The following is a 25,333-nucleotide window of genomic DNA, read 5'->3' on the forward strand; positions in this document are numbered from 1 at the left end:
CAAACTCGAGTCAAATTCGAGCTAATCAAATCGAATTCAAGTTAAAAAATATTCAAATCTTTAACTCACTAGCTGACTCAATTATATGTGTGTGTGTGTGTGTTATTTTTATTTTAATAGTGAAATTATATATATATATATCCATAATATTTTATTATTTGTTAAAAATTACTATTTTATTCATTTTTTTTAAAAATAAAATATTTTTTTTTAAATTCGAGCTTGAGCTCAATTCGACATGAATTTGACTTGAGCTCGAACTCGAGTTCGATAAAATTAAATCAAGATTCAACTCAATTAAACCAAAGTTCAACTCGATTCAACTCATTTATAACCCTAGTTAAAACACCTCACAGTTAATGAAAAGCAAGAATTACAAAGGAGGAGAAAAGGGTGCATGTGTAGATATTAATCCTCATTGTGACGTCTCCCTTCTTTTCCTTTCTTATATGCTTTTTTTTATCTCCTCTAGGCAACACTAAGAAAATAGTTTAATTAGGATATGATCCTAGTTTAAATTGTTTAATTAGGATATGAGAAATTAGCAATGAGTAACATGGTGAGCATATTCATTCATCTAAAAAGAAAACTGAAAAGAGATTTTAGTGGTTAAATTATAGCATCCAAATAATTTTCAATTTAATTGTCAAACTAGCCTGCTCATGTACATAGAGTAAAGAGTTAAACCACAATCACTGGCAAAAATAGCATGAACCTCCCAATTACAACATGGCAGGAAGGAGCTTTTGCTTGCTTGCCGAATTAGTTTGGAACTGCAGCAAAAGGCAAATGCTATTTGCTAATTCCATCAGTTGCTGCTGTCTTCAGCTTGATTTACCCTTATAATGTAGACCTGCATGCCCAGTCAGTTAATCATGAATACAGGACAAGACATACGAATCTCAGCTGGAATTGGTAAGAATTAAACATACAAAAAATTTTAACATGGTCATGATTGCTAGTTTCACCACATGTACCAAGCTACCAACTTATAAGGGTGTAAACGAGTCTAATCAAACCGAATACAATAGTATTCCAGCTTGTGTGATTATTTTAACAAACTTGAAATTTTGTTTAAGTTTGGCCTGTTTATTTGCCGAACCAAGTTTCAATGAGCTTTCTATTGAAATTGAAAGTTATTGAACATGAAATGCTATTCAAGTTTGGTTTAACTTGTTAGCGAACCAAGCTCAAATAAACTCTTACCAAGCCAAACTCGATTCAAGTATCAAATAGTTTGATTCATCTTTCAACCCTACCAACTTGTGGCAAAAAAGAAGAGTAATGAGCAATAGGAATTCTATGATGTTGTCGCAAGTCCATGCGATTTACATGCAATATCATAGCAATAGAAAATTTCACTTTTTATTAAACATTTGAGCTTTGCTTGGGTGTCACTTTGTCATGCTACAATGTATTCAAGTCATCGCATACATGAGCCCCAAGATTGAGAGAAATGTACCTTAAACTTTGTAGGCTCAATTAATTGGAAAACCAGGGCATCCCCATCAACCAATTCATGTTCAATGGAGAAACCCCTCCATCCACCACTAAGCCCGGTTTTCACAGCGAGGTACTTGGTGGGATACTCCTCTTCTTGCTCATCAACCAAGGTAACAGTTTCATCACGCTTTGGAAGGTATGTCTTGCAAAATTGGACTGGAAGTCCCTGTTAGGATTAAGCCAAGTTAATCTTTTCCTCAATTATTGATGCATCACCATGGACAAATTGCAATTAGATATCTGGTTTTCAAACTTACCAGCCAAAAACCACCGGTAACATGTGATTGAAGCATAGGCTTAACAAAGCTTGGGATTTTAGAATCTAAACCTGATTGTAACACCTCTGCTCTCTCGTGAGCATACTCTCTATCTTCGTCTGAAGCATAAACTCTATTTGACAAATCCCTTCGCGAATAGCGATAGCTGAGCATCCAAATGCAATATAGGATCAGCAATCAATAAATGAGGTTTATATTAGTATGTAATACTACTTAGTAAATCACAGAATTTAAGAATTCAGGGAAGCTGTGGTTAAAAACTCAAACCTTCTAGGCCTTCCCAAAGGTTCAATTGGAACCTGCCAAAGAACCAAATAGCTACATTATTGATGCAAGCTCTCTAGCATTACTACAGTGATCGCAAATTCACAACAGAGCATCCTGGAAAATATGGAAGACTTCGTCTATCAAAGTGTCTTAAGACACTTCTCTTGTTGCACAACTGGAAAAGCAAATAAATCTTACAAAATGGCACCAAAACATCAGATACATTATACTAATACCAATGATAACTTTGAGAGACAAATGGCTCGTTCAACCACAAAATTGGCACCCATTCCAGAATTTATACTAAGGATGGTGTTTAACATTGTTTGTGGCTGTTTCTGATTAATTGAACGACGGGAAAATTAGCCTCCTTGTAGTTGGAGGGAGACTTATCAATGTAACATCTATGACAGAACAAGTAGAAATCGGAAGAATCCACATATCAAATCACTCTTACAAATGACACTGAAAATCAAATTATTTATTTAACACTTACAAGTAAGACCAATTTCAAGTTGTTAACACGCAAGAAAATGGTAGATTCCATCAATGAAAGCGCATTAAGCACTAACCTTTTAGCGAATTTGGAAAAAAATAAATCACTCTTACAAATATGACACTGAAAAATCAAATAAATGAACAGTGATGACAACAATAACATCCAGAGACAAGTACTTTGTTAATCCACAAGATCAGCATCTACTCCAGAAAAGTACTACTATAATCACATTTTAAATTGTTTTATAACCATTCGTGATTAGTTCAAATAGAGGAAAAAACAAACCTCCTTGTAGTTAGGGGGAGGCTTGTCTGCGACGCGACTAGACCGTCGGATAGTAGAAGGGTCCACAGGCTGTCGAGCCACCTTCGGCTTCACCTTCTTCATCTGTTTGCAATCGCGAATAAGTGTCAAAAGAGAAACAACAAAAAAAACCCATTACTCGGATTAAGAAAACGATCAAGAAAAATCGTTGGATAGAGGACAGAGAGAGGAGAAATACAGGAGAGGGCTTGGGGCTAATGGTGGAGTGGAGGGCTTGAGAGAGCTTGGTGAGATTGAGCTGCTCCAGTTTCTTCTTGTTTTGCTCCAATCTCTCATGCCGCCTTTCCTCGTACGCTAAAGCACCCTTCTTTGACACCACCATTCTTGATCTCTGCCTTGAACAACGATCTTGATGGATGGATACGAAGGAAGATGAATGACTGGAGACAGAGAGGAAGGACGGAAAGGAGACGTTTGAATTTTGTGAGTCGACACAGAAGATTTTGAATTTAAGAGGATTAGAAGTGGGTAGGCATAGCCGTACTTGTGCACATGTCGGTTTAGGACAGGTGGCAGGTGGGGTTTAGGGGACAATTGCGGGGAACTACTGGATTAGGGGATTTAATAATTGCCACCCGAATAAGATTCATTATTATTCTTTTGTTAAGAGATTAATTAATTAGTTAGAATTTATTAACTGAAACAAATCATACTCTAACGACATCCGACTTCACACATACAAAATAAGGGTTAATCACAAAAAATTCCCCCAACGTATAGTCACATTTACACTTCGTCTCCAAACATTATTTTTTTTTTCACTTTATTCCGCAGTCCGTTAATCAATTCTAACATTGTGTAATGGTGATGTCAAAAGGATATTTATACTTTTAAGAGTTAACTACAGTAAATTCCTTAAAATATAACTTGTTTTGCGTTGTATTCCCTAACTTCATTTTTTATCAATTTGTTTATTTGTTAGTGAAATCATTAGTCAACCTCAATATTTGATAACACTCGGGGCAATTGATATCTAAAAAATAATAATAAAAAAATAATAATTTTGTATATATGATCCTAGTTAAATTTTATTCCATAAATTCACTTTTCTTTAGATTGAGGAGAATGTCTAGCTAATTTGACTCACTAATGGGAAAAAAATTTGTTATTACAAATTAAAATGTGAAAATACTTTTAAAAGTTTAAAAATGATCAGAATATTGTCAGTTTCTCTTTAGGAATGTGCATACGGCTAAGTTTTTCTTTTGGTAGCTAATTTTTTTTATAAGGAAGCATACTCTTATTTTTGTTAGTACTCTAAAAAAAGATAAACATGGTTGATTTGAAGTTCAAAATTTTCAGAGTTATTCTTTTAATACACCATGCTTAGATGCTATTAAAATTTATTTGGATTGCTAAACTTTTTCTTAAAATTTTTTTATTGCATCTCAACATGTTTATTGATCATCTTTTTTTTTTTATTTCAATTACTTTTTTATCTCACAAATATCAAATTGCAAAAAGTGCAATTATTCTAAGCAAAAATTTCCAAATAATCTCCAACCCAAACAAATCCATCTATAGACCTTTAATAATATTTTCATAGTTTAGTTATGCACTAATATTTTTCCCTTATTACGTGAGATAAGCGAGATATCTTTCTTTATCTAGAAAACATGTAATTATGGGGATAAAATTTAACAGGACCTATATTCATAAACATATAATAATTTTTAGGGAAAAATACAATTTTGGTATCTAAACTTTGACACATGAGCGGTTTTAGTCCCCAAATTTTGGACGAAAATAAATGTGATACCCGAACTTTCAAATTTTGAGTACAGTAAGTACCCTTGATGATTTTTTCCAAAATTACTACCGGAAAAAATCAGGTGACACATGTCCAGCCACTATTATATAAAAAAAAGGCTAAAAAAAATGTCAAATGCCATTGTAATATTAAGTATTAAGTTTAAGGACTAATAACATAATAAAGAAAAAATTCAAGAACTAAATAAGATCACACGAGTCAATTTAAAAATAAAAGAAGAAGAAAGCATCACATAGCATCTGTTTCGTCTCTGTTGCTTCGCTCTCCAATAAGAAACCCAGAAACCGAACTTCAACAAAAATCAAGTTGGCTCCAAAAATCAGTCTTGCAGCCGACGATATGCCAACATGCAGCAGAATTCCCAAATCCAGTATCTCCTCATTTTCACCGCACTTAACTTCTCTGGATCATGCCAATTCAACTCACTTCAACATTGATAACAATTTCCATGCAGTGGCTAAACAAATCTTTTAGCAAGGCGTGAAACTCCATCACAGTACAAAGGAATTTTAAGTGTGCCGTTTTTGTTCTCTATTGCTTGGTTGAGGTGGATGCTAGAAAACAAGAATGGGATTAAAGAAAAAAGAAAACATTGACGCATGTTCAGAATTTCTAATTCAACAATAAGGTAACAACAGAAAAGCTAACTGATTGTTTCCAAAACATGAAGTATGACAAAATTGTCTTGCAAAAATTGCCAGTTCGGCTATAGATAGCACCACCAAAACAAGGAGACATCCCCCTTCAAACTCTAAAGCCTCTGCTATTTCTTCTTCCCCTAGCTCTCTCAAATTTCCTACCCTTGGACCTAACATATGGTTCCAACAAGCACTGCAATTTTGTCCTCCTTTCCTTCCATGAACTTGACAAGCCTGGAGAGTGACAGAGGAGGCTTATCGATCTTACTCATGAACAACCTCTTCAGCAGCATAGCATTGAACCTGCTCCCTGTCCTCCTCACCAAAAATCGGTACAACTTGACAAGGAGCTTGAGATAGATGTCATCAGATTTGGGGGCGATACGCTTAGTCTTCTTAACTTTGCCGCCAGCTTTGAAATCAATACCCATGTAATGGTACCAGACTTGAGCTAATTAGGAATGTTGGCTCTCGGAATCGAAATCACAATCAGAACGCAAATGAAATTAATTCAAACACAAAACGAGCTAAGAATGGAGCTCAGTAATGGCTTTTATTAATCTGTAAAAGAATACAGAAATGGCGGGAACAATAAGAAGGTGAAAGAGAATGAAGGAAATTTTAAGAAGGAAAAAGCAGAATGAGATTTGATGCTCACTTCTGTTGAATTACAAGACAAATTGCTGCCTGCTACGTTCCCTTAATTCCCTATTTATAACTATCAATCTATAACTAACATCTGGTCCTCCAATCGCATTTGTCCAAGTGGCCAAGTGGCCAAGTGGCTGTGAATTTGGTTACACGAAACTGAAAGTTGTTGCAGAACTTCAATGGCTTCCTTCGCGTGGTTGCAGAGTTGGTTTCCAGTAAAGGCGTGGTCCTTGATTCACGCCTTGGTTTCTTTCTTCTTCCTAGATCACGCCTTCTTCTTTGCTATCTTCACGCTTCCATTTATTACTTGATTTGCTTGTCAGCTGCTCCATGACAATAGTTCCCCCTTCGATTGAATCTTGTCCTCAAGATTGAAACCCAGGAAATTTTCGTCCTATCTCCTCTGCATCTTCCCAAGTGGCTTCAGCAGGTGAAGTTCCTGTTTGTGGTGGTGGGATTCCATATAGTGCCTCGAAGGGGCTCATATGAATGGCAGTGTGGTAAGTGGTGTTATACCACCATTCAGCAAGGGATAGCCAATCATTCCATTTCTTAGGCTCTAGATGTGTCATGCACCTCAGGTACATCTCCAATACTTGATTCACTCTCTCCGTTTGACCATCAGTTTGGGGATGATATGCAGTGCTCAGCTGTAACTCTGTTCCCAGTAAGGTGAACAATTCTGTCCAAAATTGACTGGTGAAAATTCTATCCCTGTCAGACAACATGCTTAAAGGCATTCCATGCAGCTTGTAGACTTGATCTAGAAAGATCCTGGCCACAGTAGGGGCATCAAAGGGGTGTACCAAACTGATGAAGTGGGCATATTTGGTGAATCTGTCCACTATCACCATGATAGTATTCTTCCTTTCTGAGCTGGGCAGTCCTTCAATGAAGTCCATGGTAATATGGCTCCAAGAGTAGTGAGGAATAGGGAGGGGTTGTAGTAGGCCAGGGTATGCTGTACGTTCATCTTTGCACTTCCTACAAGTATCACATTGTAGTACAGTATCCCTGATCTCCTTGTACATTCCAGGCCAGTAAAACAGCTGTTTGGCCCTGTAGTAACTAGCTTGGACTCCAGAATGTCCTCCTAGCTGGGAGTTGTGCAGGGCATGGATGATCTTTCCTCTAATTCCCCCCTTGGCCCCTATGACTATCCTTCCCTTATACCTGGCCACCCCATCCTGGTAAGAATATTCTGGTCTGGAACCAGGTGCGAGTAATAATTCACTGATCAGCTTCTGCATCTGTTCATCCTCCTGGTAACTGTCCATCACCTCTTTCATCCATTCAGGAGTGATACAAGATAGCTCAACAAGTTCACCTTCTTCTGTATCAGTCCTTCTAGACAAAGCATCAGCAGCTACATTCTCCTTGCCCTTTCTGTACTGTATTTCGTAGCTCAGTCCTAGTAGCTTGGTCAGCCACTTCTGTTGGAGAGGGGTAGTGATTCTCTGCTCCAACAAGTATTTGAGACTTTGATGGTCTGTCTTGATGATGAAATGGTGTCCTTCCAAGTAATGTCTCCACTTGGTGACTGCTGTTACAAGAGCCAGGAGTTCTTTCTCATAGATAGATAATCCCAAATTTTTGAGTCCCAAACTCTGACTTAAATATGCAATAGGCCTTCTATCCTGCATTAGCACTGCTCCTAAACCTCCATAGCAAGCATCAGTTTCTATAACAAAAGGTTTGCTGAAGTCTGGTAATGCCAAAACAGGAGTGCTACACATGGCCATCTTAAGTTTCTGGAATGCTTCTTCAGCTTCCCCATCCCAGTGAAATCCCCCTTTCTTCAGAAGGTTGGTGAGTGGCTTAGCTACTGATCCATATCCTTTAACAAACTTCCTATAATAACCAGTCAGCCCCAAGAACCCTTTCAGCTGCTTGACATTTCTAGGTTTGGGCCAGTTCACCATGCTGTCCACCTTCCTTGGGTCAGCCATTACTCCTTCTGCAGTGATAATGTGTCCCAAATATTCTATTTGTGTTTGTGCAAAAGAGCACTTACCTCTGTTAGCATATAGCTGATGTTGTCTAAGGATGCTCAGTGTCTCCTCCACGTGCCTCAGATGGTCTTCCAGGGATGAGCTATATACCAGAATGTCATCGAAGAACACTATAACATGTCTTCTCAACTGCTCACTGAAAATCTGGTTCATTAAACTCTGAAAGGTTGCCGGGGCATTAGTCAAACCAAATGGCATGACTTTGAATTCATATAATCCCTGGTGAGTCCTGAAGGCAGTCTTATGCCTATCCTCCACCCTGACTCGGATTTGGTGATATCCTGACTTTAAGTCAATTTTTGTGAAGAATCTGGCTCCTCTCAGCTCATCCATCAGTTCATCAATCAGGGGCATTGGAAATTTGTCCTTCACAGTGAGCTCATTGAGCTGCCTGTAGTCCACACAGAACCTCCAACTGCCATATTTCTTCTTGACTAGTAATACTGGGGAAGCAAAAGAGCTATTACTAGGCTGGATTATTCCCATCTGCAGCATTTCTCTCACCAGTTGCTCTATTTCTGATTTCTGCACATAAGGACACCTGTATGGCCTAATCTGGAAAGGTTTGGCTCCCTCCTTCAGAGGAATCCCATGGTCATGGCTTCTGGTGGGGGGTAGCCCTTGTGGTTCAGGAAACACATCCCTGTATTGCTCCAGTACTCCATTCACCTCTGCTGGAATCCCCTGCGAGTCAACCTGCCCTTCCTCCACTAAATACAGTTGAGCAGTGATTCCATATTCCTGTTTCCTCCTCCATTTGGCCAGCCTACTCCCTTTGATAGCCTTGAGTGTGATCTTCCCAGTTTCTCCCCTTAATTCTATCAGCTCCTTCCCTCTGTGGAACCTCATGTTTAGGCCCCGGAAGTCAAACTCGATAGGACTAAATTTAGCCAACCAGTCCACTCCTAATACTGCATCACAGCTCCCTAATCTTAGAGTATTAAAGTGATGTTGAAATTTATGTCCCTGGATCTCCCATTCTAGTGGCTTATTGAGCTGTCTGGACCCCAATCTCTCCCCATTAGCTACCTTAACCACCAAAGGAGTACCAGTTACCTGCAGTTGCAGATGAGTAGCTAGCCTTTCATCCAGGAAGCAGTGTGTGCTTCCGCTATCTATCAACATCAAAACTTCTTTACCCCCTATATTGCCTTTCACTTTAAAAGTTTTGTGTTCAGTTCCTCCTGCCAGAGCATGAATGGACACTTCTAAGAGCTCCTGACTTACCTCTCCCTCAAGGCAATCACAAAACTCCTCTACTACCTCTCCCATTCCCTCATGGTGATCATCCACCCCCCAGGTTCCTCTACCAAGATATACTGCATCTGAGCTAGTTTGCAAACATGGCCTAAAGTGTAAGGTTCTGCACATTTGAAACACAGCCCTTTCTCCCTCCTATAACTGAATTCTGAGGGAGTAATTTTCTTATACTGGTCTGCTACATGTCCCCCCGGCCTGTCCCCCTTTTGGAAAGCATTCCCTATCCTTCTGGAGTTGTCATTAGTCCATTTAGGTTTGGTCTGGGATGGAAATCCCTGCCCAATGGTTGGCTGTGGGCTGGAATATTTCTGTGTTATAGGTTTCTGTACTCTTCTGATGGCCTCCAAATTTTTCTCCTGTAACTTGGCAACTTCTATAGTGTCTGTTAAGGTGTGTGGTTTAGCCATTTTTACCATATTCACGATTTCACTCTTCAGTCCACTCAAAAAACAGGATTTATAGTATGAATCAGTCTGTCCAGGAAGTATAGGCATTACCAGTGATTTTAGTAGCTCGAATCTTTCCAGATATTCAGCAACACTCCCTGTTTGCGTGAGTTTGTTGAATTCCTCGATGGTCTCCTCTGGTGAGCCTCCTCCAAATCTTCCACATACTGCCAAGGACAATTCCTCCCAATCGACAAACTCCCTACCATGGTACATCCCATGGAACCAGATGTCCGCCTTATCTCTGAAGTGAAGTTGAGCCAAGTCAGACTTCACCTCCTCAGCTACTCCCTGGATCTGGAAGTACTTGTTGGCTCTCCTAACCCATTCCCTAGGATTATCCCCATCAAACATAGGGAAATCAATCTTAGGTAACTTAGTTCCCCCCCTAAGATCCTGCCTCTCAGTTTTTTCCCTCCTCAGATCCTTCCTCTGTTCATTCCCAGAACTGCTTCCCTCATCCCTTCTCCCAGGTTCGTTCAATTTGGCCATCATTTGAGCCATCATTGACATCATGCTCTCGTACTTCTGGTCCAGGTTTTTAATGGCCTTCTCCGTGCCTTCCTGCCTATACTCTATCGCCCTGACCGCCTGTTCCAATCCATCGTTTTTGTTAGCAAACGTCCTCACAACACTCCCTAGCTCAGTCAGGTCCTTCCTTATCAGCTCCTCCTGTGCTTTCGTCATCCCAATGGCTCGTAGTTAGCTCTGATACCACTGTAATGGTACCAGACTTGAGCTAATTAGGAATGTTGGCTCTCGGAATCGAAATCACAATCAGAACGCAAATGAAATTAATTCAAACACAAAACGAGCTAAGAATGGAGCTCAGTAATGGCTTTTATTAATCTGTAAAAGAATACAGAAATGGCGGGAACAATAAGAAGGTGAAAGAGAATGAAGGAAATTTTAAGAAGGAAAAAGCAGAATGAGATTTGATGCTCACTTCTGTTGAATTACAAGACAAATTGCTGCCTGCTACGTTCCCTTAATTCCCTATTTATAACTATCAATCTATAACTAACATCTGGTCCTCTAATCGCATTTGTCCAAGTGGCCAAGTGGCCAAGTGGCTGTGAATTTGGTTACACGAAACTGAAAGTTGTTGCAGAACTTCAATGGCTTCCTTCGCGTGGTTGCAGAGTTGGTTTCCAGTAAAGGCGTGGTCCTTGATTCACGCCTTGGTTTCTTTCTTCTTCCTAGATCACGCCTTCTTCTTTGCTATCTTCACGCTTCCATTTATTACTTGATTTGCTTGTCAGCTGCTCCATGACAACCCATTTCTTCTTTTTCGAAGTCTTGGCAAAGATGAGATTTCTGTCGGTTCCTGGGTTTCTTATTGGAGAGCGAAGCAAGAGAGACGAAACAGATGCTATGTGATCCTTGGATTTTTTCTTTATTATGTTATTAGTCCTTGAACTTAATACTTAGTATTAGAATGGCATTTGACCTTTTTTTTATACAATAGTGGCCGGACACGTGACTATCATATGACTTTTTCTGGTAGCAATTTGGGAAAAAATTGTTAAGGATACTTAATATGCTCAAAATTTGAAAGTTCGGGTACCACATTTGTTTTTGTCCAAAATTTGGGGAATAAAACTGCTCATGTGTCAAAGTTTAGGTATCAAAACTGCATTTTTCTCTAATTATTATTATTATGGTAGGTATATTAATTTTTTTAAACATTATTTATCTGTAGTGATACAAAATATTAGAGTTAACTAATGATTTTAGGGATAAATAGACAAATTAAAAGAAAATGATGTTAGATGGTAAAGTGCAAAATGGTTATACCTTAAGGGGATTTATTGCGATTAACACATAGGGGTATCAATGTCTTTGTGACGGGTTAATCACATTTTATCCCGTTAAAGAATACCTCATTTCTCAGTTTACCTCCTAACCTTTAATTTTGCTTACTTAACCCCCTTTAGGACAAAATTGCCCTTACATTATTTTGACTTTTCATTTACCTTGTTTTTCTTTCTTTTATTTCTTTTTCTCTTTTTTCTTTATTTAATTCTTCCTCTTTCCCACAAAAATCTTGACTTTAATGATTGAAATTAAAAAAGAGGAATTGCATAGATCTATCTTCTCTTTAAATGATTAAAAAAATATTCAACTCACTTTCTTAAAATACAATTTTTTTAGCCTTTCAATTCTTTTAATTTTGGAATTTTCTCTTTCTTTTCTAGTTTCTCATTTTATTCTCAAGAAAATATCATAAGATGAAATTGTTTTCCTTTCTTTTATTTCTTTTTCTCTTTCTTCTCTCTTTCATCCTTCCCAATAGAAATTTCATTTCAACGAAAATTTTTGTTTTGAGTTCGTAGTTGCATATATCTGGGTGAAGATTTAAAAGACATGAAAAACTAATTTTGATTTTTTGTATGATGCCATGTGTCACAAATTTCAATTGATGATTATTAATCAGGTCACAATTTCATCTTAAGATATTTTCTTGGGAATAAAATGAGAAACTAGAAAGGAAAGAGAAAAATTCAAAATTAAAAGAATTGAAAGGCTAAAAAATTGTATTTTAGGAAAGTGAGTTGAATATTTTTTTAATCATTTAAGGAGAAGATAGATTTCTGCAATTCCTCTTTTTTAATTTCAATCATTAAGGTGAAGATTTTTATGGGAAAGAGGAAGAATTAAATAAAGAAGAAAGAGAAAAAGAAATAAAAGAAAGAAAAACAAGGTAAATGAAAAGTCAAAATAATGTAAGGGCAATTTTGTCCTAAAGGGGGTTAAGTGAATAAAATTAAAGATTAGAGGGTAAACTGAGAAATGAGGTATTCTTTAAGAGGAAAAAAATGTGATTAACCCGTTAAACAATATTAGAGGTAACTAACCGTTAGGAAGGTAAAGTGAGAAAAAAATAATGTTAAGAGTAAAGTGCAAAACTAGTTAAACCTTAGGCTGACATTTTGTGATTAACCCCAAATTAAGTGATGGCCACCTCCTTAAACATGATCATTTACCTCCTTAAACACGTGACGATTTCCAATAGGCGTTAGGAGTACCTTTTTTTAATTAGTATTAGTTACTAACTTAAGTAATAACTATTGATTTTTCTTATGCAATGCAGCAGTTGATGACTTTTTTCAAACCTATCATCTAGTGAAGTATTAAAGTATTAACAATCTATGTGTCAGTTTGAACATATAAAATTACAATAATCTTGTCTCTGCAATTGTAATTTAACAAAATACGAACCAATCAATTTTACAACTCCATTTATTTATTTGTAAATAATGCTAACCAAACATAGCCCTGACAAAAAAATGTACTTAGTTTCTTTTCAAACAAAAAATGTGTGTGCTGAAAAAACATTACTTTAAGACATCAGTTCAATTCCATAACCAGCCACCCTAATGTTTCAAATTGGGTAACAGAACATACATATTTAATTAACATATCCAGGGCAGATCTTGGATATGCACACAAATATCATTCCATATTCTTTATCAGCAATCTATTTTGGGGTGCAAGATCTTGGGCACCTAGGGATTCATCAGCATCAACAATAACAGAATCTCCCTCTGTAATATCTCCTCTTAAAATTTCCATTGCAATTTCACTCTAAACCAGCTTCTGGATCACCCTCTTCACAGGCCGAGCACCAAAGTTTTGGTCAAAACCCAATGTACCCAAAAGATTTACCCCTTCCAAAGTGCAATGCACGTCAATTTTCTTTTTCTTAAGCCTTTCTTTAACACGATCTATCTATCGTTTGACAATTTTGATGAGATGCTTAGAATCTAAAGGTTGGAAAACAATGTACTCGTCAATTCGATTCATAAACTCTGGCTGAAATATTTTTCCAGCCATCTCAATTGCTTTATTCTTCATTACCTCATATGTGTCCTCCCTGCCTTCCTCCTTGTTGCTAAGAGTTTCCAAAATATACTGAGAAGCAATATTCGAAGTCATGATGATTATGGTATTTTTGAAACTAACTGTTTTTCCCGCACATGTTGAAAACGTCAGGAACTGCCTTCTCAATTTCATCAAAAAGCACAATTGAGTGAGGACTCCTGCGGACTGCATCAGTGAGCTGTCCGCCTTCTTCAAAACCAATGTACCCTGGTGGGGCACCAATTAATCGACTGACTTGATATTTTTCCATGTATTCACTCATATCTATCCGCACCAATTTAGGGTTCTTTGAGTTGCTAATGTTTGCGAGCTAAGTTTTACCAACACCTGAAGGACCTAAGAACATAAAACTTGCAATTGGCCGATTAGGGTCAGACAAGCCAACACTTGAACGCCTGATAGCATCAGCTACAGATTTGACAGCAGTTTCTTGACCAACAACCCTTTTGCAAATTTTTTTTTTCCAATGAGACAAGCCTATTCCTCTGAGACTGGTCACGGTTTAACACTGGTGCGCCTGTCCGTTCTGCAAAGGTTTTGCAAAACCTTTGCAAAGCCCTTGTAATTTCAATGCCAACCATTACAGCCCCAGCCCAAGCCCTTACTATTCCTTCTCGTGCCATATTTTTAATCTGTGAATTATCAGTTATCTCGTGGTTGGTGGTTGCAGTACTTGAGTAACACCGAGCCAAAGTGAAAGCTTCACGTGTAACGATATCTTTGAAGCATGATGATGAGGATGTAATTGGAATCTCCTTGATTGCTAATCCATGGACAGCTGATGGAAAGGGGAAACTGATCAAGGTTGTACTAGTGGAAGAAGAGAGTTTTCTGGCTGCTAGAAACACTGCTGGAGGACAACGATGAGGGCTAGAGGACCCTCTAGGAGCTGAGACGGCAACCAAGGGAAGCCTGCAAGTCGACATCATCAGCATTTGCCCCCAAGACCGACTCCAGGCAGAGTTACGATTGGATTTTTGTGCGATTGTGCCGTGGTTATTGTACGCTTATATAATAATGTTAACAAAACCTAATGAATAAGATTTTTGTACAAAGGTAAGTTGAATATTTTTTTCCTTCTTGTGGTGAATGTTTTCGTGCTAAAAAAGGTAGCATCTTGGCATATAGGAGGACAAACGTATCAATAAGGACATTAGGAATCACACTCACAAGTCAGAAACATTCTAAACATCATGGCTACTCACAAAGTTCTCAGTTTTGTCTTCTTCGTTTTATTGGGCATAACAATATGTTGTGAATGCCGATCACTCCTCACTTTTGGAGGAGGAGGCTACAACGAGGGCTCAGGTGGTGTTACAGGAGGGGGTGGCTTTGGCCATGGTATTGGTGGTGGTTATGGAGCTGGTGGTGGGACTGGTTATGGCCACGGTGGCGGTGCAGGTGCAGGGGGTGGTTATGGTGGAGGAGGCTATGGAAAGGGTGGCGGTGCAGGAGCTGGGGTGGTTATGGTGGAGGAGGTGAAGGCGGAGGTGGCTATGGAAAGGGAGGTGGTGCTGGAGGTGGAGGTGGTTATGGAAAGGGCGGCGGTGTAGGAGTAGGGGTGGTTATGGAAAGGGTGGCGGTGCTGGAGCAGGAGGTGGTTATGGTGGGGGAGGTGAGAGCGGAGGTGGCTATGGAAAGGAAGGTGGTGCTGGAGGTGGAGGTGGTTATGGAAAGGGTGGCGGTGCAGGAGCTGGAGGTGGTGAAGGTGGAGGCTATGGAAAGGGTGGCGGTGCTGGAGCTGGAGGCGGTTACGGTGGAGGAGGTGAGGGTGGTGAAGGCTATGGAAAGGGGGGGTGGTGTAGGTGGTGGAGCCGGTGGTGGTAGTGGTGGAGGTTATGGTGGAGGTGAAGGAGGTGGTAAGGGTGGCGGTTATGGAGCTGGAGGTGGACATGGTGGAGGTGCTGGAGGAGGTTATGGAGGAGGAGCAGCTAGTGGAGGTGGATATGGCAGTGGTGGAGGAGCAGGAGGTGGATACGGAGGTGGTTCTGGTGGCGGCTATGGAGGTGGCGGCTCAGGCCATGGTGGACATGCACGTTGAGAACCAATGCATGCATTTTATATCTACGCTTTGTTAGAGTGCTTCCCAACAATAAGTATTATCTAAGCATCTCATGATCTGTTTTCATTTGCCGGATAAATTCAGGCTTTCATGGATTTCAGCACTGAAGAGTTTTAAGTGTTTTGGTTATTCAGCTGTTCCCTTGGCTGCTGATCAATCGAACCGCACTTAATAACCGGTGGTCATTTTAAATAGGGTTAATCACATTTTACCCTCTTAAAAAATACCCCATTTCTCAGTTTACCTCCCTAACATTTAATTTTGCTCACTTAACTCCCTTTAGGACAAAATTGCCCTTGCATTATTTTGACTTTTCATTTACCTTGTTTTCCTTTCTTTTATTTCTTTTTCTCTTTCTTCTTTATTTAATTCTTCTTCTTTCCCACAAAAATCTTCACCTTAATAATTGAAATTAAAAAGAGAAATTGCAGAGATCTATCTTCTCCTTAAATAATTAAAAAAATATTGAAATCACTTTTCTAAAATACAATTTTTTTAGCCTTTCAATACTTTTAATTTTGGGTTTTCCTCTTTCCTTTCTAGTTTCTCATTTTATTCTCAAGAAAATATCATAAGATGAAATTGTTTTCCTTTCTTTTATTTCTTTTCTCTTTCTTTAGTCTTTCATTCTTCCCAATAGAAATTTCATTTCAATGAAAATTTTTGTTTTGAGTTTGTAATTGCATATTTTTGGGTGAAAGTTTAAAAGCTATCAAAAACTAATTTTGATTTTTTGTATGATGTCACGTGTCACAAATTTCAACTGATGATTATTAATCAGGTCACAATTTCATCTTAAGATATTTTCTTGGAAATGAGAAACTAGAAAGGAAAGAGGAAAATCCAAAATTAAAGAATTAAAAGGCTAAAAAAATTGTATTTTAGGAAAATGATTTAAATTTTTTTAATCATTTAAGGAGAAAATAGATTTCTGTAATTCATCTTTTTTAATTTCAATTATTAAGGTGAAGATTTTTGTGGGAAAGAGGAAGAATTAAATAAAGAAGAAAGAGAAAAAGAAATAAAAGAAAGGAAAACAAGATAAATGGAAAGTCAAAATAATGCAAGAGCAATTTTGTTCTAAAGGGGGTTAAGTGAGCAAAATTAAATGTTAGGGGGTAAACTGATAAATGAGGTATTTTTTAAGGGGATAAAATATGATTAACCCTTTTAATATGTATCCCTTGTTTATGTTTCCAAAACATATCAATAACAAAAACATGTACCCCTTGTTTAAAAAAAAGGACATTAGGAATCAAACACTCACCATGAGGAAAAAAGAAAGTATTGATGAATGTCTACTTTTAACAAAAATCTAATGTGGTATGGTTACAGGTGCTATTGTATACCCGTTAAACAGGAGACGAAATCAGAATTTTTGTTTGGCGACTGATAGGGTGTTAATTGTTGATTATTTTATTATTAATTTTCCCTTTGTCCTTGCCAAATATTGTTTTAATTATTAATATTTACTTATATTCGGTATCTGGACTTAATTTCAGGGAATGAAGCAGAAAACTACAAAAAGGAGGTATTTTCCGGAGAAAATGGAGACTTCTAAATACTCCACAGACCTGGCCCACATTGCTGAGAAGAACCGGACTTCCATTCCCCTTTTTTGCTGACTAAGAGTCCTCCTACCAAGAGAAAACATAATACAAGGAATTTGGCAGAGCTTTCTTTTGAGTACTTGGAATCTCAATTTCGGCGGGGACCACGGATAAGAAGCATGAGTCATTTGGACTCTTGGAAAAGAAACGTACAAAGGCTTGTGAAAGGGAATTGGACTCTCAATTTCAACGGGGATCACTAGAGATAGCATTAGACTTTCTTTTGGCTTTAAAAAGGGAGAAACGTACAGAGGGTTGGTAGCTTAGTTTTTAGAGACAATTTAGTTTTCTTTCTTTTCCTGATTCATGCGTTTTCTTTGGTTCGTATGTACACCAGAAGTATTGTGACGATCTTGCGTGGGTTCTCCTCAATAGGGATGAACTAAACCCCTTCTTCTAGTCAAGAACAATGGAGGATTTGGTTCGACTTAAATTGTGAGATCTAATCGATTTTAGTTTTCCTATTATTTTCTGGTATTCGTCTATCTTCTGCTTTATGTTTATATGGTTGTTTTATTATTCGATTATCTAGGGCCCGGATTCTAGATTAATTCAATAACCTGAAGCCAATTAGGGTAGTTAAATCCGTAATTGTTTAATTATTCTAAATTGGTGGCAACTGGCATGATTGGATTTGTGTCAGGGAGATAGACAAGCTAACTTAAAGAGACCCTCGTAGCGTGTTGATTGGTTAGAATTAGGCTCTTCTAATTATTCATGCAATTAGGGAATTGAACTTCTATGGTCGTACCTAGGGTTGTTTCCTGATTAGAGAAATAGTCAACGGTCGTACCTTGGCTATCGACAAATTGAGGAAGAGTTGGTTGTTTATCGCGTGTATGACAACTATATCTAATTTATCAGATAGTAACTGGAATAATCCTTGCATCTGTGATCGAATTAAGTGAACCATCTCCGAAGTTGTCTCTTGGTTAGAGTTCGTCCATTATTATTTTTATTGTGATAATTAGTTATTTGAGTTGTAGTTATTTTATTTTATTTTAATTTATTCCAAGTAATTTAGTTACTCTCATTTTCAAAAACCCCCATATCTGGAACTTGAGAAGAAATTAAATTATCCCCAATCTCTGTGGATTTGACCCTACTTACCGCTATATACAGAATTTGTATTTTATTTGAGCAGGTATTTATTATTGCACAGGCTTGACATCCTGTCAATTTTTGGCGCCGTTGCCGGGGACTGGTGCCAGATTAATTTGTTTCTTTTTGAGTTCATCTTGTTTTTATTTTTTTATTTATTTTTCACTTATTTTTTTATATAGTTTATGGATTCTAACACTCCGTATTTTGGTGATAGACTGGATTTTGTTTCCAGGGAAGGCAATGAGGCTTGTTTTTTTTGCTAAGTTTGCATATTCAGAGGCACTAAACTCTATCAGAGAAAGAATGGCTGCTGCAACCTGTAAAATTTGTTATGCCAGGGATCATTCAACCGGTATGTGCCCGAATATCAAGATAATCTGAGTGTCTCACTCAATAATTATGGAGATTTTTCACTCTGGTCTCAAACGTAGTATAATCCTAATCCAAACGGGTATCTGAATTGATGACTTCACAAGAAGAAGAAGAACTTGTTGTTTAAGGGATTCGCACTGACCTTCCCTCTGTGGATGGTATGCCCGGGAGGTGACTAGGCATTCCCACGTGCGGGTTCTCTGGTGCCCTCTCTCTTTACTACATTCTCTGTGCTCACTCTGCTACTTATCACCCGATAGAGTGGCTTCGCTCCTCCCGAAGGCCTAATCTTCTTAGTGAGAACACTTAGCTTGTCTGTGAGGTAAGAAAGAGTAGGATTTCACCTTCTTCTTATAGACATTACATTAATAAGAAGATTTAGCTGTAAGGGTTAGTCTTTCACCTCACTTGCTGGGCATTCCTTTTTGCAGCAATGTTGGGCTTTTTGAAATCCAGTCCTTTCAGCCTTTCTTGCTTAGATCTTTTCTGGTAACTGCCTCGTAACTGCATTACTATAGTGCTTTCCCTTTCATGATCAAAGATGGTGGGATAACTCCAGTTATAATTATACAATAGGGCCAATGAATTTTCAGCAGTATGAATCTCAAGAATCATCATCTATGTCAGGTATGTCTCTTGAAGAAATAGTTGAATCAATAGCTACTAATACATATCAATTCCAACAGGAGACACAAATGAGAAATAGGATGATGAAGGATGCAATGAGTAATCTGGCAGACCAAATATGTCTATTGACATCCAGAATAAATCGATTGGTTTCTCAAATTGAAGGATTGCCCTCGAAAACCATTGTTGATTTTGAAGAAAATGAGAGTGCAATTTGCTTGACTAGTGATGAGGAGATGCAAGAGTGTCAAAATGATAGATCTACAGAAGCAGTTGAAAAAGAAGCCGAAAAGGAAGAAATGGAACCCCAACCGCAACCCATTCAAGTGAAAGAATCCAGTGAAGAATCATCAAATGTGGTGACACCACCTCCATTCCCTAACTCGCATTTTCCTAACTCTTACTCTATTATTTCTGTTAATGAGATTGATTTTGTTATACCGGAAGTTTTTGAGTATCATAGCAGAAATAAGTTAAGAATAGCTATGGTCAAATATCTTGAACCGTTGAGTGCTCTTGATGGAGGAGTGGATGAAGAATTGAGATCACTACTTGATTATTTGGCGCCATCTACTAGTCCATGGAAAACCGTAACTCGTGTGCTCAAAAATTACTCTATTTACGAGGGTTATCAGGACTATATAAAGGATGAAGCATTGAAACGAGCCACAAGATTCTATCCTCCCTGAGCAAAGATGACAATATCTAGCCAAAGACATTAAAAAAAGGCGCTTTTTGGGAGGCAACCCAAATATTGGTTTTATTGTTTTTCGTTGTTCAATTCTTTCGTTTTGTTGTTTCTCATTTGGGTAGTAATCGGTCTTGATATTTTTCTTCACTGTGACCTGGAAGTGCAATCTTGGCCAGCCTATGCAGTGTTTGTGACTCCTAAGATCAGTGGACGTTTACCAATCTTAGCGTGTCCACGCGGTGTTTGACGACCCAAAAATGAATTCAAAAAAAATTTTAAAAATTCACATTGAAAAAAAAATTCAAAAAAAACATTTTTTCTCTTCTTTTTTTTTTTTTCAAAAATTCAGATTTTGAAAATTTAAATTCGGAAAAAAAATTTTGAAAAACAACAGTGAAAAAAAAACCCCCAAAAATATTTTATTCTCTTTTTTCTTTTCTTGTTTTTTTTTCTTTTTTTTTTCTCTTTCTTTCTTTCCTTTCTTTCTTCTTTCCCTTTTCTTCCTCTTCTTCCCCGCTTCCTTCTTCTTCTTCTTTTCTTTTCTTCTTCAACCGAGACCCGAGCCACACGCCGCTCCGCCGCCGCACTCCCCTTCCTCGCGCGCCGCCCTCACCGCAGCACCAGAGCAACACCAGCGCCGCCACTAGCCCACGTCGCACTCCAGCAACCGCGCGTCTCCACCTCACTCCACCTGCGCTCGACCACCCCAGATCCCCTCACGTCCATCCACAAAACTCGCGCGCCGCGACCTCCCAGCTCGCTCCCACGTCTGCAGCAGCCTCTTGCTCCATCACACGACTTTTCCTTCCTCCCACGGCTTGCCCTAAACGCTACCGGGCTGCCCAAAGCGCTCAGTCCCGCTGCCACCAACGGTGTCCGGTCCCTTCTTCCCTCTGTGGTTTACCAGTACCTTTTGCTTTTTAGTGTTTTTCTATTCACGGTGGGCAATGGCTTTTGTTTGATCGATATCTGGCCCCTTTTCTTGTGTTTCTCTTTTGCTTTTGTTTGTCTGGATTACTTGTTGTTGATTGAATTTGGGCGCTCCTGCCATCGATCGATCATATTTGATTTAATTCTTCCTTGTGTGCCCACCAGTGGTACTGGTGGGGTCTTTTGACTATAGTTGTTGCTTACATTTGGAGATGCTTGCTTGTTTGAAAATTCAAGTTCTTGTGATTAAGTTGTTGCTCCAATTCTGATATGAGTTGCTAGAACTTTTGGTTGGTTGAGTTGTGCAATTGACTATCCAATTGGAGATAGTTGTTGAGATTTTGGGTGGAATTGTGTCTAATTGCTGACATTTGTTGATTGTGTCCAATCGGGCAATATTTGGGTCTAATTCCCTTGTTTGGGAGTTTTCGGGCAAGAGATTTCAGTTACTTAGTTCATTGAAGTACTTGCTGCGCTTTTGGGTTGCCTTGATTCTGCATTTGACCAAATTGGGCCCACAGGTGCTTATTGATTGCATTTGCTATCAGTGTTAGGATATTTGTAAAACCTGTGGGTGATTGAATTGTGCATTTTGTTCATGGGGTTGGCTTTTCAATTGTTATTGCTTTGAATTTCCTGTTTCCATTATTTGTTGGCCATTGTTGTCTCTTGTCAATTGGAGTGATCTTTATAACCAATGGTGAGGCCATGGTCATCTTCTAGGTCTAAGACACTTAGAATCTCACATGGCGCAGAATTTGGCAGCATTTATGCACCATGCAGGTCTTGCTCCTCAGTTCCCGCCCGACCCGCCCCTATTTTGATGATTTCAGGGAAGTACCGTTGCCTTTCGCCTTGCTATTACTGTTTATTTGTCACATTGAGGGCAATGTGTGATTTAGGTGTGGGGGGGATCAGTTGTGGTGCTAATATTTTCAATCTTCGATTTTTAGGTGTTTTTCCTTTGTTTTTAGTTTGATATTTATCTTCTTTTCGTTTATTTTCTTTTCTTTTTTTTTCTTTTTTTTCCCTAGTGGTCAGTTCTTATTTGAATACCAAGTTTGATGTTGGATTTTTGTCTCTAATTCTGATATTGCCGAGTTTTAGTAATAAAAAGGTATCAAGTTAATGGAGTTGAGTTCAAGAACGTCTCTCTGGTGAATATCAATAATTGCTTAACTTTTCCAATTTTTGGTTAACTTTTCTAGGCATAAAGAATGATTGTTGGCATTTTTCATGTGAATTGGTCCAATTATTAATTTTAGTTCTCCATGTTTGGAAATTTGAGGCCGGCTGCTGTTATTTTTGTGTTATTTTTAGTTATTGTGCTATATGGTTGTAAATAAGAGTTGACTGTACTCCACTAGTTATTACTACTGAGTAACCGGGGATTTTCACCTAAAGTGTCGATTCTCGCGTCAAAATGTAGTAATTGCTATGAGTGCGTGGTCGCATAGCGATTGGAGCTGAGTAACCGGGCTCCTCCATCTGTCAAATGTTAGAGTTCGCGTCAAAAGACTCTAAGGGCTATAGACTAAATCTTTGTTACTAAAAAAAAAAAAAACAAAAACAAAACAAAAAGAAAAAAAAATAAAATAAAGATTGTGTTAGTATGTGAATAAGTCAGCTTGTCGGTTCGTGATCTTAATGTCGAGATTTTGGTTAATAGTTGGACCATTTGCTGATAAATGTAAGCAACCATTCCTTTTTCTTAGATTAGTTTGCTTTAAATTGGTGGAGTTGGTGGTTGGGAAGCTAACCGGGGTGATTTTTCTTGGATCTTAACTTGTGAAGTTTGATATATGTTTTTCTGTGTATCTTGGCAATACGGTAGTTGGAGCAACAGCCATTGTCAAATTTTGGTGTTCAATTGCTGTTCTCATGCTTGAGGGCAAGCATGGTTCAGATGTGGGGGAATTGATAGGGTGTTAATTGTTGATTATTTTATTATTAATTTCCCCTTTGTCCTTGCCAAATATTGTTTTAATTATTAATATTTACTTATATTCGGTATCTGGACTTAATTTCAGGGAATGAAGCAGAAAATTACAAAAAAGGAGGTATTTTTCGGAGAAAATGGAGACTTCTAAATACTCCACAGACCTGGCCCACATTGCTGAGAAGAACCGGACTTCCATTCCCCTTTTTTGCTGACTAAGAGTCCTCCTACCAAGAGAAAACATAATACAAGGAATTTGGCAGAGCTTTCTTTTGAGTACTTGGACTCTCAATTTCGGCGGGGACCACGGATAAGAAGCATGAGTCATTTGGACTCTTGGAAAAGAAACGTACAAAGGCTTATGAAAGGGAATTGGACTCTCAATTTCGGCAAGGACCACTAGAGATAGCATTAGACTTTCTTTTGGCTTTAAAAAGGGAGAAACGTACAGAGGGTTGGTAGCTTAGTTTTTAGAGACAATTTAGTTTTCTTTCTTTTCCTGATTCATGCGTTTTCTTTGGTTCGTATGTACGCCAGAAGTATTGTGACGATCTTGCGTGGGTTCTTCTCAATAGGGATGAACTAAATCCCTTCTTCTAGTCAAGAACAATGGAGGATTTGGTTCGACTTAAATTGTGAGATCTAATCGATTTTAGCTTTCCTATTATTTTCTGGTATTCGTCTATCTTCTGCTTTATGTTCATATGGTTGTTTTATTATTCGATTATCCAGGGCCCGGATTCTAGATTAATTCAATAACCTGAAGCCAATTAGGGTAGTTAAATCCGTAATTGTTTAATTATTCTAAACTGGTGGCAACTGGCATGATTGGGTTTGTGTCAGGGAGATAGACAGACTAACTTAAAGAGACCCTCGTAGCGTGTTGATTGGTTAGAATTAGGCTCTTCTAATTATTCATGCAATTAGGGAATTGAACTTCTATGATCGTACCTAGGGTTGTTTCCTGATTAAAGAAATAGTCAACGGTCGTGCCTTGGCTATCGACAAATTGAGGAAGAGTTGGTTGTTTATCGCGTGTATGACAACTATAACTAATTTATCAGATAGTAACTGGAATAATCCTTGCATCTGTGATCGAATTAAGTGAACCATCTCCGAAGTTGTCTCTTGGCTAGAGTTCGTCCATTATTATTTTATTGTGATAATTAGTTATTTGAGTTGTAGTTATTTTATTTTATTTTAATTTATTCCAAGTAATTTAGTTACTCTCATTTTCAAAAACCCCCTATATCTAGAACTTGAGAAGAAATTAAATTATCCCCAGTCCCTGTGGATTTGACCCTGCTTACCGCTATATACAGAATTTGTATTTTATTTGAGCAGGTATTTATTATTGTACAGGCTTGACATCCTGTCAGTGACATGGATAATAAATACATGATACTATAAGCCCACCTTATTTTGAGTCAAAATTTGATTAAGCTTGTTAGGTAATACAGGTATTAAAAGAGAAGAATATTAGTGATCGTGAGATTTGTGATTTGATTGTCAAGCCCCGCCTGTCCTTATGAAGTTTGGAATATCTTTTTGAATAAAAAAATAAATAAAAATAAAATTATAGATAACAAACTCTCGAGTTGCTTTAAGTTCTTCAAATTTAGAAGACTAACAATTAATTATCCAACTTTGTATTCATACCATGTTATAATGTATTCTTAATTTTTTTTTTTTGACAAAGGCATCCCATGATTATAGCAAAAGTGAAAAATTTTTATCCATAAAAAATGTTCGAAGAAAAAAGAAAAACTTTAGGTCAAAAGTTAGATTCTAAATGACCGCAACATTGTTTGATTCCTTTGCAGCGCTTCCCCTGCTGGTCCGCAGGGATATCCGACAGGATAGATTAGGGTTCCCTGGCTTCCGTAGGAGGGCTCCATAGCCGTGTCTCTATGTTGCTTCTTGCTACGTGTGACTTTCTTATGATTCAATAAAGATAAGTTTCTTCAAAAAAAAAATAAAAAATGGCCCCAACATTGAACTGAAGTTTGTTCTTTTCCCAACTTACATCTCACACCTTACTCATTTATTCCATTTAATATATATTTTTCTTTCACATTTAATAGTTGTAATAATAAATTGGTTTAGCGAATGGGTGGGCAAGGAGGACTCCTTAAGAGGGCAGTTCAGGTTTTAACATTTCGAATAAGTGTATTTAAATTGAAAATATAGACATAAATACACTAGGTGTGTATAATTATGATTATGTGTGTATATATATGTATTGGTGGAGTTAAGTAAGGTTGTACCTTATCCTTTACTAGAAATGGAAAGGAGTGTATTCATGGGAAATCGAGCTACAATGCTGCTATGTTCAAAGATTAGTTCCACAAAAAATGTATGTACTTGAATTTGATCTCAAACTCGTTTAAACATTTTCAAGACATGCTTGGCTTGTATACCCTATGGTAAAATTAAGCTATCAACTCAATCCTGTAGACATTTG

The 25,333-nt window shown here is 37.9% G+C and overlaps 2 protein-coding genes across 2 annotated transcripts; both read right to left on the reverse strand.

Annotated features, from left to right (window-relative positions):
• Nucleotides 1-590: 590 nt before the first annotated feature.
• LOC113706639 (B3 domain-containing protein At3g19184) lies at nucleotides 591-3,303 on the reverse strand. The gene is made up of 6 exons (XM_027228571.2): nucleotides 3,050-3,303; nucleotides 2,833-2,934; nucleotides 2,049-2,080; nucleotides 1,761-1,926; nucleotides 1,463-1,669; nucleotides 591-853 (listed from the first exon to the last, which is right to left on the reverse strand). The coding sequence occupies exons 1-6, from the start codon at nucleotides 3,191-3,193 to the stop codon at nucleotides 809-811; spliced, it is 696 nt and encodes a 231-aa protein (XP_027084372.1). The 5' UTR covers nucleotides 3,194-3,303; the 3' UTR covers nucleotides 591-808.
• A 2,147-nt stretch (nucleotides 3,304-5,450) lies between these two features.
• On the reverse strand, nucleotides 5,451-5,711 carry LOC140013353 (large ribosomal subunit protein eL18y-like). Its single transcript, XM_072062617.1, has one exon. The coding sequence runs from the start codon at nucleotides 5,709-5,711 to the stop codon at nucleotides 5,451-5,453; it is 261 nt and encodes an 86-aa protein (XP_071918718.1).
• Nucleotides 5,712-25,333: the final 19,622 nt, after the last annotated feature.

Source organism: Coffea arabica, chromosome 8c, assembly GCF_036785885.1.
Source record: "Coffea arabica cultivar ET-39 chromosome 8c, Coffea Arabica ET-39 HiFi, whole genome shotgun sequence".
Lineage (NCBI taxonomy): Eukaryota > Viridiplantae > Streptophyta > Magnoliopsida > Gentianales > Rubiaceae > Coffea > Coffea arabica.

What these genes read in the sequence shown, in the direction of transcription:
- LOC113706639 (XM_027228571.2), bottom strand. Translation starts at nt 3,193, where the DNA reads ATGGTGGTGTCAAAGAAGGGTGCTTTAGCGTACGAGGAAAGGCGGCAT. An exon ending in TTAGCCCCAAGCCCTCTCCT is followed by an intron (nt 2,935 to 3,049) that starts GTATTTCTCCTC and finishes GATTGCAAACAG; the next exon opens with ATGAAGAAGGTGAAGCCGAA. An exon ending in CCTTTGGGAAGGCCTAGAAG is followed by an intron (nt 1,927 to 2,048) that starts GTTTGAGTTTTT and finishes TTGGATGCTCAG; the next exon opens with CTATCGCTATTCGCGAAGGG.
- LOC140013353 (XM_072062617.1), bottom strand. Translation starts at nt 5,711, where the DNA reads ATGGGTATTGATTTCAAAGCTGGCGGCAAAGTTAAGAAGACTAAGCGT.